General features: G+C 41.1%; 1 protein-coding gene across 2 annotated transcripts in view; it reads right to left on the reverse strand.

Annotated features, from left to right (window-relative positions):
• trhde (thyrotropin releasing hormone degrading enzyme) overlaps positions 1 to 13505 on the reverse strand; it is a 165642-nt gene that overhangs the window by 106729 nt on the left and 45408 nt on the right. For both annotated transcript variants that reach the window (XM_023952251.1, XM_023952252.1), the window contains exon 4: positions 831 to 957. In XM_023952251.1, the coding sequence (XP_023808019.1) occupies positions 831 to 957 (127 nt within the window). The remainder of the gene's footprint in view (positions 1 to 830; positions 958 to 13505) is intronic.

Here is a 13505-nt window from a genome sequence, read left to right on the forward strand (position 1 = left end):
AAGACACAGGTTTGGGGATTTTGACTAAAACGGCATGAAGATCATTAAAAGTCCTCTGAGAACATAAACCAAAAGGTGATCACAGTGGGATGTAAAGGTCTGAACCTCTGCTAAGGGTTGGCATCATCTGACTCCAGCTCATCGTTTTAGGTCACGCTTCATTTATAGATTTTGTTTCAGTTTGTGTTTTGCACTTTGGATTAGCATAAGTAGAGGCTAAAGCTGCGTTCACACACAACGCGATTCGTCCTGCTTCAATGTTAAGTCAATAAACAGAGACGGTTCGAGATCATGCGGCGTGATTTGAGGGTTGGGCGCAGAGCGTCGGTCTAGTAGCAATGCGATCTGAGTGCACGGGGCGTCCAGAGGTAAATTATCTCAACTTCAGCGAGGGCGAGGCGTTGCGTCAACCAATCATGGACTCTGGTCTGGGCATGTGATGTGTTCAATGATGCGATCAGCGGGTGGAGGCCAAAATCACGGGAGTGGGAGAGTCTGAATGACCTCATGACACTACTGACATTGGCATAACCATGTGATCAGGAGGACTTTATATTTACATAAAAACAGAAACCGTCAAAGATGAGGAAAAAAACACGTTTCCCTTAGTAAAGAGTAAAAACCCATCAGTCAAACTTGTGTTCTCTTCTCTGAAGTGGATGGTTGCATGTTTTTTGCCTCTTTATATGAAAGCCATCAAGACAAAAAATGTCAAAGAAGCAGATTTTGTTTCTGCTTTTGCTTCATCTAAATGCAGTCAAAGAGCAGCCGCTCTCTGCAGTGAAGTGGCAAATGACGTCGGGGGACGAGGGCCACGCCGCCAGCCTTACCTAGCTTGGGCAGTGAGTACTGCACTTTGAAGTAGTCCTCATAAAATCCCAGGAGCCTCTTGGTGATGTGGAGAGCGTAGTCCCCGGCGCCGCTCGAAATGGCATCCGGCCGGGCGTAAAGGCGGATCTGAAGACAAAGAGGCAGCAATGGAACCAGGACGGATTTATCACACTTGGAGTTTAAAACGGATACAGACAGGAAATTAGAATTAGCCGAAAAGTTCAGGCAGTTTATTCTAAATCTACTCAGCAAGGAAATGAAATTAGGCTGCAACAAACTATACTTGGTCGGCTGCGTATTAAACCCCAGAGTTCAAATCTGCTGAGAGGCAGAAAAATTACATCCCAGAGATCTTTGGTCCAAATGTGCAGGAAAAAAAAACGCTGAAATGGAACGAGGCCAGCACTGGTCAGGTCAGACACTTGGAGAAAACAGAATCAGGCCAACGTCACATTCAGCTCTCCAGAAAATAATGAGTTTTAGTCCAAATGTGCAGCAGGAAAATAGAATTATAAAAAGAGCGGGAAGGTCGACTTTCATCACTTTGTTTTGCTTTATCCTTGAGAGAAAACTAGAGAAGCTCTTCATCAAATACCTATCTGTGTTCATGGAGGTTCTGGGAGAAATCACAGATCTTCAATCAACCGGAAATTTAAAAAAAGGAGGATTTCTTCACAAAAGCTGAAGAGTCGTTGAGTGACGAATATGTGATAAAGTTTAGTGAAACGCTTTTTGATGGGATGCATCTAATGAAACTTCATGATAAATATATGAAGACCCTTTTAAACTCAAAGCATTAATCATCTTTATCAATTATGTCCATTCCCGGATGAAAACTTAAAATCCATTCAATGGATCCGAAATATTTTGTTTTCAATACAAAAATGGGAACAGTCTTCGTAAAGGGAAAAAACAACATATGTTCTCACACGACAACACTGAATCAACAGAATTTTGACAAAGCTCTCGGTATCTCAGAGATTTCTCCTATAAATGTAAAACTGCTCATTTAGCCGTACAAATATAAACCTTAGAATTGTAGGATTGAATTGGTGAAAAACCTGCGCTGCCGCTGGCTAAATATTTTTGTAGTCAGTAGGATTGTGTGCCAAACCACCATAAATGTCTCAGTGTAATTTCAGCCCATTTAAAAACTGCCAGCATACTTCAATGTGGATCAAAGTGGGGATTAACCAACATGCAGTTTCCCCAGAGCAAATGTAAAGAGAGTGATGGGTAAAAGACCAAGTAAAAACAACAACATGCGATTTCAACGGCTTAAATAATACTTCAACATTCCAGACAAAACAGGAGATTTGAAGCTATCGACTACATTTTAAGTTTTGGGGGGAAAAAGGCTGTGAGATGTTTTAGACTGCTGCGATTCCAGCCGATTATTTCTTGCTGTGGCACAGATCTGCAGCTCTCCTGTGATTCTGCAGCTCTGCAAAGATGCTTCACTTCAGTGACTCCTTTCCCAGGCTTTCAGCCTGACAGACAGACTTCTTCCACATCCAAGGCAATTTTCTCCAAACGCAACTTGCCGCGCGCGGCAGACAAAACGCTTGATCCCGTAGGTGTGTGGTGTGTTCCACCTGCGACAATCTGGCAGAGATGTGATCTTCTCACAAAGAGTGAATTAAATTATGTATTATTATTTCAAATGTATACTTTTTCTTTTTAGGAAAGTTGGTCAAAAATGAAAGAATCTGAGGATCGCTAAGATGTTATTACGAACACCAAAAACACGACTTGATTCAATCACATCAATGGAAGATTGCTCTCCTTTGTTATCTTCAATTAAACGTTAACATCCCCATGTCTGCAAACCATTTAGATGGAAAGTTATTAACGCCGGAGCTTTAGCTACCATGATTGACGTTCTTGGAATTATCGTAACTCTTAAACCATTTATGCAAATAACATAATTGCAACGAATTCTGAACACTGTACAGTAGTTAACCATTGACGGCATCAGTGTGAAGCTGCTGACTCAGACGCAGAGAAAAAGCGGCGTTGCTCCGTAACAAAGTGTTACATCCGTTGGAATTACATCAATTGTACAAATGGTTGAGAAGTTACAGTACTTCAAAGGGTTTGTGTTATTTTCATTGTTTGTATAGGAACTGGAGTGAGAGTGTGGCTTCATCCACATCTCCAACCAAAAAAAGCAATTTTCCTGCAATTTAACCGCCGTCATGTTTGAGCCAGACGTTGACAGTGATTGGTGCCAGTTGTGCCTGAGTCCTAGTTTCTATGGCAACCACTCTCACCAATCATAGGTGAGCTTGTTAGAAGGCCACAACCCTACCACTTGAAAGCCGGCTACACGAAATCTGTCAAAAATTTGAATGTTAGAGGTGGGGGCCAGGAGGCTCCACCTACTTTTTTTGAGACATGTGATTGGTCAGTGTAAAACTTGAGCAGAAAAATTACTCCTCTATAGACGTGTATGGGACTTTGGTTTCTTGGAACCAGTAGGTACTTCCTGTTTGGAAGGTGGGGGGGGGGGGGGGGGGGGGAGTTGTTCTCCAGTTGTCATACACAGTTGATGGTTATTTTGCTATCAGTGTTAAAGGGTTAATCTGCAGAAACAAAAGCGGAAAAATGGCGCGTCAGGTTGGGATTGTTTAAGAACGACGTGATAGCTCTTGGACCCAAGATGGCCCCGCCTACATTTCAGTGTTCCGTTTATTTCAAAGGGCTTTATGGGCTTAACATCCAATGTCTTTAGACAGCTGTATTAACTAAACACTGGTTGTCATGGCAGCAATGTCAAGGGGTGGAGTCATCAACTTGATAAGAGATCTTTTTCCTTCAGTTCTGAAGTTTGAATGAATCTCGGTGATGAATTTTGGATCATTTGTGTTTAATCAGTTTTGTGTTGTTTAGAATAATGACTCTGTGCTTTTGTTGCCACTTCACTGACCTGAAACATGTTTCTTCCACAGTCAGTGAACGCCACACAAAGCTCCGCATCTCCCTCCTCTGCATTTCTGTGATGGATGGAGCAGTTCATTTGTCTCACCCTTCACATTAATTACACACAAGCTCCATCAGCTGATGGATGAGAGGTTACCATGGTGACAGCTGCTTGTTCCATCAAAGCTAATTATAAAAAATACATCTGTGTGGACAGAACAGAGTGGAGTCCGCTGAAGGAGGGTTTCGATGGCCGTTCGTGCTGCTGCACCAGTGCTGTCACAACACGCATTACTGTCTCCATCGCTTCTGCTCTGAGGGATCCAGCTCAGGCGGCGGCGGTGGCGGCGGCGGCTTCTGGGAGGTCTGCGTGTCAGAGCTCACGCTCAGCTGTTTCCAAAAAAAGCAGGAGGGAGATCAGCTGCGCTGAGCTTTGTTGACCTGACATGAGCAGCAAATAAAAGCTAAAGCTCAAAGGGTCTTTGAGCTGACACAACGCTCGATGACATCTCATGGTATCAAAGAAAGTTCTCAGCTTCAAAAACTGTCAGAGAGAACAGGATTACATTTAGCCCAGAACCGAATCTTTCCATTCATCCATTTGTATGTTGCACTGATCAGAAGAGCTCCGTTTTTGAAAAGGAACAAAGGAACTAGCTCAAAAAAATCTATGCTACAAAATAAAAGCCTTGGTAACTGCCCACAGCATTTCTTAATAAAAGAATTTAACTGAAGTGAACTTGGAATCAGTTTAAGTTTTTTGACTCAAGTTCTTGATTGACATTAGCCAATAGTTGGATATTAAAATGTCTAAAATTATTGGTATTAGTCAATAATCTGATGCATTTAGTCACCTCCACCGGTATGGAGGAGTTGACCAAAGGACAGTTGGGAATAGGGCAGAAGAGATCGTATTTGAGTCACTATGGGATGATTACGACAGAGTTTTAGGGACAAACAAAAAAAAAAAAAAGCACAATTACGAGATTTTAAGTCGTAGATTTACGAGAAAAAAACTCGTAAATTCACGAGATTAAAGTGGAGGTGAGCATACAGAGCAGCAAGTGAACGCCGCGCAGCAGCAGAGCAGACCGACTAAACTCAATGGAACAGGTGAGCTGAATGTTTGATAATGTTCCAAATGTTTGGAAGTTCTTTGTTTGATTTATGATTTATTAATGTTTTATTTATTGATGGGTGGTTTGCAGGATCTCTGCAGACCGATGATGAAGACGTCGGTGTCCTTGCAGCTGGTCACCTTCATCGTTTCTTCTTCCATTAAAGACCAGATCTCTACGTTTGTGTGATGCCTCTGTCCGAGGAGGAGGAGTTTTCTTGGGATTTCCAACGTTCTAATGCTGATATAACAGACTATTTTCATTCCTCCTTATTGTTTTATGTTTAAACGGGACGTTTCATCTGCAGGAGTAGGCGTATGGAACACTGTTTACTTCTAAATTGGTGTTTGGATGACAGGTTCATGACGTACTGAGACAAATGAACTTCAGGGTTTGTGAATGAAAAAGAGAATAAAGGCTGCAGCGGTCCTCTGCACCCAAACGTGTCTCTGAGCTCCTTATTTCACATATGCAACTCCGCTTTACTGACACCGAACCCCGGAAAGCCGGCTCCACTGACAATAGTCTGATTTTCAGTTCTCAAAAAGTTCAGGATCTCTGTTTTTTAAATCCTAACCAGAAATATGGCTTCACAAAAGGCTCCACATATTTCATCTTCAAGCTAGGCTTGAAGATGAAATATGTGGATAAACGGAAAACTTTGGTGTTTTTTCCTCGATAAGCTATGACTTTTTTTTCTTTTTTTTCTTTTTTTTTACAAATTATGAGATTTTAAAGTCTTAAATTGACGAGTTGACAGTTATGACTTTCTCTCTCGTAACTTTACGACTTATAAGTCGTAATTTAAAAACTCCCCCCCAGCCTCCCTGCTCTCTGGGGGCCCCGCGGCGGTCCTGTTGGCCCTGGCCTGGGTGGCGGATGTGATCGCTCGGGGGCGGTTGTTCTCTGCCTTCTGCCGTGTAGCGTTGGGGGGGGTTCTGGCTGCCGCGGCGGTGGTCTGGGTGTGGCTGGTTGCTCTCCCTCCTTCTTTTCACGTTCCTCCATCCATTTTAGAAGAACATGAACACTCACCTAAGCACAGGTGTTAGCTCACCTTTGCACTAACAGTTTGCGTGATTGGATGAATCAAATATTTCACACTAGTTGGTTTTAAGGCATAAGTATGCGTGTGTGAACACTATCTGTTTTGTGTACATGTTGACATGTGGACATTTTTGCAGCTAGCAGGTGTGTTGATAACATTTGTGTGGACAGACCCCGCCCCTTGAGATTTGTATTCTATCTGAACCTTACCGTAATGATAAACATCCAGTAGCTTGTTGATTTAAGGCCCGTACACACCGGGACGAATATTCGCCAGGCGTTATTCGCCAGCGTTTTTTAAAACGTTTTTTGTGTTCACACCCAGGCGATTTTCGCTGACGATGAGCCGAGCAAACATGCAAGTTCATTCCCTGACATTAGATGGCGCTTAGTGTAAAACAGAAATACTCCTGTACACAAGGTGGCGCTGCACAACTTTACGCTTCTTAAAGTCGCTTTTCACTCAGAAGAAGAGAGCAAGTATTTACGCGCTTGTCAGAATCAAACAAAGAAAACATGAATATTTCAAGCACCAGTAGCTCCAACTGGTGCTTGGTTCGGGGATATTTTAGAATGTCCGTCATTATGTCTTCGCGGCTGTGTAGACGCTACTTGGCGTCTATCTTTTTCGCTGGTATGTGTGCTCAGCAAGGCAGTTTTGTGTTTGAGCGCCCCCAAGTGGTGTTTTACTGTAACTTCAGAGGCTCCAGACACGTGTGCAAAAGCGCCATTCTCATTGGTCAAATAGATTTCGACGCGACGCGTTAAACCAAAAAAACGAACCCGAGGCGTTTTTTAAAAAGTGACGCTTTGACGCGTGGCGTTTTTCCGCGTCGGTGTGCACACTCACATTGGTGCCCTTTGTTTAGTCACGAGGCGTTAAACGTCGGCGAATATCGCGGGCGAAATTAGTCCCGGTGCGAACAGGCCTTTATACTGCTTCATGGTTTAACCCCCCCTTCCTATAATAATCCTCCGACCCCCCCCCCCCCCCCCCCCCCCCCCCCCCCCCTCTCTCTCTAACATCCCTCTCTCTTCTTGCCTCCTTTCCTTTTCCGTCCGGTCCAACACAAAAGATTTTCAAATACGATTAAAATTAATAAAGTTTGGCCTCAATTCCAAAAGGGGTTTATTCAGACATACCTTTGGTTTGTCTGAAGATTCATAAACCCTATTGTTAAAGTAAAATATGTCCAACACAAGAGGCCCTGAGCTCTCATCAGTTTGCCCAGCTGTTGGACAGGACAAGTTAGAAAAAATAAAAAAATAAAAAACTCTTTTTTTTTTTTTAGTAAACTGGCCCTAAAACTCCGTCGTAGGATGACAGCACTGTTAGCTTTTTTTTTTTTTCACACCTTTAGCACTTTTACTCTTTATGCTTTAGATTTTAAATGTACCTGCAAACATGTTCTCAGTTTTTGGAGCCAACAATTACGCAAAATAATAAATGCTAGTCAGTAAAAGTAAAATTCTTTGGGAATATTTTTTACTCAACAGGTGTTTTTGTTTTTAAATATTTTGTTCATTCTAACCTCTTTAAAAAAAAAAAAGATATAAGATTTCTTTACATAAAAACACAGAGGACCAAATATAACAAATACAAATATATAGTTGCAAATATAATTAATATGAATAAAGTATAGTATAAATCACAAAAGGGGTTTATTCAAATATACACCTTGTGTCAGAAGATTCATTATCCCATGTTTTAACAATAAAATATGTAAAAACATAAGAGGCATTCAGCTCTCATCTGATGCTCAGCTATTGGACAGAACGAGTTAAAAAAAAGAAAGAAAAAAAGAGGACCAAAAACAGATCCCTGTGGTACTCCACATTAAAGTAGATTCTAACAAAGAATAAGTCATTTTTTAATCTCTTTTTCAGGCTTATTCTTCTACAAACACTCACGGAAGGCAGTTTAACAACCCAAATACTGTAACTCATCTGTCATCGGCTCTTTCTGTCTCCTCTCTAAATTCAAAGTTCGTTTCCTCAAATTCCACATTTCTCTTTCCTCCACAGAAAGTCATCTCGGAGCGCAGCAGCCAGCAGAGTGAACATCAGCTGCCAAAGTGGAGGCTTTATTGAAATCGCTGCTTCTTTCGGCTGACTGGCAAAGAGCTGCTGAATTGAAAATCATCTCCGGAGGATTCCTGAGGCGCCTGCAGTCACGTTCTCCCACGGTGAGGAGAGTCCCGGGCATGCCACAGTTTTAACCAGCATGAATGTATGAATGTTTGAGGAGGAGGCGGAGGAGGAGGTCTTCAATAAACTAAACACGCTCTTGTTCTCAAACAAAGTCGGGTTCAGCTGATACTAAAGCTGGACGCTTAGTGCCTGCAGAGCAGCTAGTGCAGAAACTTTAAATCACCTGCAGGTGTGAGTGTGGAGATTGGCTCTGTGTGTCGTCAACGATGTGACTGCAGCCAAACAAACATCCTGAAGTTTGCTTCAGGACTAAACTCTCCTTCAAGACGTCCAAACATACAGACCTAGAAAACACACCCCTGAAGATTTTTCCGTCATCACACTGTTTCAGCCAATTTTTCTCTAAATTACTGTTCTAAAATTGTTGTGGATTCTTTTTTTAATAAAAATTCAGTCCTTTAAACTTCACCCTTTCAACAGAGGAGCTGAAGGACAGCAGCTCTAAAATGTTAAGAGACTTTTAATGCATAAGCAGAACCAAAAACAACTTAACACGACAAATCGACATGAACAACAGGACATTCTCCTGACAAAAAAAAAAACCAACAGACATCTTCTTTGGGTTTTAAATAAATTCATGTTTTGATGGTGAAAAAAGGCAGCCGGCTTCCCTGCAGCTACAGACCTGAGAAAAGGATCCACTGGTGAAATAAATCAATTTTTAACCAGCATAAAAGTATGAAGTTATTATTATTACACAGACAATCAAAGAACTGATGATAACAGAAAAGAAAAGCCTGTATCCAAAAAAAGGAGACGACAACAAAAGACAAGGGTTGGTTTTCCAGGGGGCGCCATAAGCTTTATCTGGTGAGGGTCCTTAGCAGGGATGGGCGATATAGAACTGATTATATCGTGGAACAGGTTTGTTTTTTTTTCACATCAGCCGATAACGATATATATGACAATATCATCCACATATCTATTTTTTCAAATTTGAACACTGTGCTCCTAAGAGAAATGTGTAATCATCAGCAGGTGGTTTAGATTTAAATCTGTATTTCCTGTCATCCTTTAAACATAATGGAAGCACTGGAGGAACATGAGGCCACCGTTTCTTTCAGATAACTAAGAAAAGGCATTTAAGTTACAACCTAAACTGAAAGTTAAAGCAAAAGAGAACATAAATTAAACCGAACACTCAGTTTCATTTTAAAAACAAAACATTAACTCCATAATTAAATTCTAATGTTTTCAAGTTTTACAGAACAAACATAAAATGGACAAATGTTTTTCCTGTGAATAAGTTAGGAACTAAGAGCTAATGTCAGAATGTTTTCTGGTAGTTTAGCCTGTTGCTGCTGTGCAGGTCTAACCTTCGTTTATTTCAGTCTGACATTGAACACTTCAGCTTAATAAAGAGGTTGGTGGGATTTCCATGTTCCAAAGGAACATGCCTTCTGCACAATGTGCAGAGCAGGTTTCTTAGCTTTTTGTTGGATTTTAAATGACTGAAATACCACCACAGGGGCGGAAATTTAATGTTTGAGTCACCCGCAAAGTTGGCTAGTTGATAAAAAAAAATCTACCGGCTAAACATTTTTTACCAGCCGAACTAAAACACTATTTTACACAGAAATACCTTTGGCATTTTACTTTTTGAACTTCTTTTTTGAATTTTGTTTTTAAGAAAATGAAATTGCATAAAGTCATTTATAACTGGTATGAATACATCTTTATTCATAGGTTGCCTTGCCGAAAGGTGAACAACAATAACAGAAGACAACTAAATAATCAATAGAAGTGAGTCAGAAAACACCAAGCAGCAGAAACCTAAACTGTGGTTCCTAAGTTACGACTAAGACGAATTCCCCAAATTGCTAGATAAGTGAACATAGTTCAAATCCATCCACACAAACTGCCAATTTAACAAAACCGTTCTTTTTTCTCCAAAACAGGAATGGGTCCATCTCAAAGATGGAGCTCAGCTTTGCTTAGTTCAAAAGAAGGACGTCCAATCTCATGTCAATCTTTTTGCTACCATAAAAAGCTAAGCTAAGTTAGCAGGTGGCATGAATCAGAAGTTCATCGCTGACAGGGAATCATCATCCTTCGTTGTTAATTTGAAGCAGCAGAACTCAGAAAGCAGAGTTTCCAGCAGAGACCAGATTCTTGACTTTAAAAAGCTTGGACAAGTCTGAAGCATCATTCAATTTCTGCCAGGAAGCCAGGAAATTAGCCAGTCAGTCAAGCAGTCAATCAGCTCGAAACAAGCAGAGAGCAAAATCCACTGTGACGTTTTCTATTCCAGTCCATGTCAGCTTTATTCAAACTTTATGTAATCTGGATGTGAAAATCAATGCAGCACTCCTTGTTAATGCCATCCTCTCTTTGCTTTTTTTCCCTCTCCACTCGTCCGTAACATCTCTCGTCGTAAAGCTCCGTCTGCTGCCCTTGGATGATGGATGGGCGGATGGATGCCTGGTTGCCACGGTAATTTGATGGATGGTTTAGCAGCTTATATGAGTGTGGAGCGAGCGCCGTCTTCACTGTGAATGTGGCTCCTTGACTTTGAAATCAACAGGCCTCGGACAGTCGGTAACAAACTCCGCTGACCCGTGATGGCGACACCGCGTCCGCTCACATCACCGCTTTGGCTGACAACACTCTGAGGAGGTGAGTCCACCCAAGAGCCCCGCCAAGGATAACAGTCTCTTTGTCAATGTCAACAAGACACAAAAAGGGTGGATGTTGACTTCAGAAAGCAGAAATTAGCTTCACCCTGCAGAACAACACAGCTCTGCTCTGTTTTCTGAGGGTCTGATGCTCTTCAGGGCCGTCTCACGTCTGCTCCAGTCAAACTTAGCACTTCAGAAACTCACCTGCTCCCCCAAAACGCCTTACCGTGGAGAAAAACAAGCTGGGATAAACGGCAGGAACACCAGAGAGATTTTACTTTTCATTGAAACCGTTGCCTTGTATACCTAAAGCAGAATGTGTGTTCAGTAGATCAGATCATAAAACCAAGAAAGGCAAAAGTAAAGAAAATGAACATGACGTCATCTTTTCAACATTACATTGGCTTTTTCAACCTATGCTTCTAAACATCAACTGGTCAACACTAATTCCTGAGAAATCCTCTACTTTATCTTAGCGTGTCTAAACTATTTTTACCAGCATTAACTTCCTAGCAAACAGCTGGAAACAAATTCATTAAAATTTCCTGCCGATAAAATAATCGTTTCCAAACATTACATTCCTAACATTTGCTCACCGGTATTAGTTTCCTGAAAATCCTCTAATGTATTTATTAAATTCTTTTATCATCTCAAATGTCGCATGTAAACATTAGCATTCTTGTTCTTAGAAGTAGCTTGTTGATATTAGCTTTCCAGAATGTACAACTCTGTCACTCAGCATCAGAATGTAATGCTAGCTAGTTTTTGCCAGGTTACAGTTTTAGTTCAAACTAATAAAGTTGATACTTCAAATGTACCGTCTCTGTTTAAATTTGTTCCCCATCTTTCCTGGAGTGGCTGCTTGAACAGGTCAGAGCATAAAGCATAAGAACAAGTATTTGATGATAAAAATGTCTGTCTGGAGGCTCAGGCACTTTTCAGTCGAGGGAAAAAGTTTTTCGATCAAAAGTTGATGTTAAAACATTTTTGAACACCATTAAAACCCTGATACCTAAACTCTGATTTAAGTCACAGCTGTCTCCCAAAAAGCTGAAAGCGCCTTTAATCATTTTAACGTGCTGATCTGAACTACAGGTTGGAGTCACAGAGCGTCATTACTGTGACCTTTATTATGATTATAGAATGTTAATTTGACATTTTAGGTCATTAAAGAGGTTTGAGAAGAAACACTTTAAATTCTACCTCTTTGAGTACATTTTAAAGAGGTGAAAAGTTATTTATAATGTGAAAAATAGTTTTAGAATTTCAATGAAAACATTTGTATTAGTTGAGTTAAGTTTCGTTTTACTACATTGCACTGCAGACTGAAGAAGCTTCCCACCGTTTCTGATCAGATTCAAGTTGACAGATGGGATTCGTGTAACTCATATTGGTAGGGGTGTGGCCCTCCAACAAGCTCACTCCTGACTGGTCAAAGTGTTCGACTCAGACCAAAACTAGGACCAATCACTGCTTACTGACGGACTCTGGCTCTAACATTTGAATATTCACCCAACAATATCTAAACACAGCGCTCACGTTCTCATACTAAGTCCCTTGATTAGAAAGCAGAGTTCATCCAAAATCATAGACTAGAACCTGGATTATTACAACTGTGGATTTGGGAGCCTCTCACTGAATAGTTATGACAAAGTAATAACACACGTCAGAGTCTGTAGAGGCACATAAGCATTCAGAACTGCAGTTTCAGTAGGATTATTTGTATAGAAGACGTATTTTATGCAAAGTCATAATAGTAGCTAATAAAGCACAAGCAACATTTGTATTCAATGCTTCCCTAAAGTTTACATGTTCTGGACGGACCAAAGTGCTGCAGCTGCATTTGAACACTGTGAATGTGTCAGCTGCAGCGCAGCAGGGCGTTCCTGCAGAGGGAAAACTGTTTGCTGAATGAACTGCAGCAGGACTCCATCACTGCAGTTTTGCTTGATCTCACTTTGAAACAGTTTAGATCAGCTGAAACAAGCCGTTTATTCAGTTTGAAAGATCTCAATGTTAAACTCGGCATCATGATCCGCGTCAGGACTCACTTTCTGAGGATTCGGAAACTTTTTTAACTCTTGACTTGATAGCATATCAAAGATGAGTAGGGTGGAACTCCATCCTTTTTTTTAACCTGCTGTTCATCCTGGGTTGGGTCCAGAAAGGAGCTAACTCTGCAGAAAGCCCAAATCTCTCTAACCGTCATCTCCAGACATCTACAGGAGATGAGAAGGCGCTCCAGGCCAGTCGGGAGAAAATCTTTCCGGTGTGTCCGGTTTCTTTAGAGTCTCCTCCCATTCAAAGAACTCTTGTGCCCTCCCCATCAGGAGGTCATAGCAATGGGTGATGAGCAGATTTGATTTTAAATGAAGTTCAGCTGTTTTCAATAAGTGTTTGGACGTGTTTTGTCCCTCCATCCATCCCTGATTCAGGTTTAAAGATGGCGGTGCTGGGAGGTGCAGCGGCTAACTACTCTCCCTTTTTATGCTTTTTCTTTTTGCATATATATTTTTTTACCTATACCAAAAACTATTATTAGACTAGGAGACAGCTTCTTCCCCAGAGCGGTCTCAGCCCTAAATTCAGGTAGAAATTAGCACTTTATTTTTTTAACATGTCTTGATCTTGTAGTCTTGCACCAGGGAGTTGCAGCTAAATTTTGTTGCACCTTTACAATGACGAGTTTAAAAAAATACATTTAAAAATATCAAAAGAAAACGTGTGGTAACTATGCCCCCCCAAAAGCTCCTTCACTACA

Source organism: Oryzias latipes, chromosome 23 (genome assembly GCF_002234675.1).
Source record: "Oryzias latipes chromosome 23, ASM223467v1".
NCBI lineage: Eukaryota > Metazoa > Chordata > Actinopteri > Beloniformes > Adrianichthyidae > Oryzias > Oryzias latipes.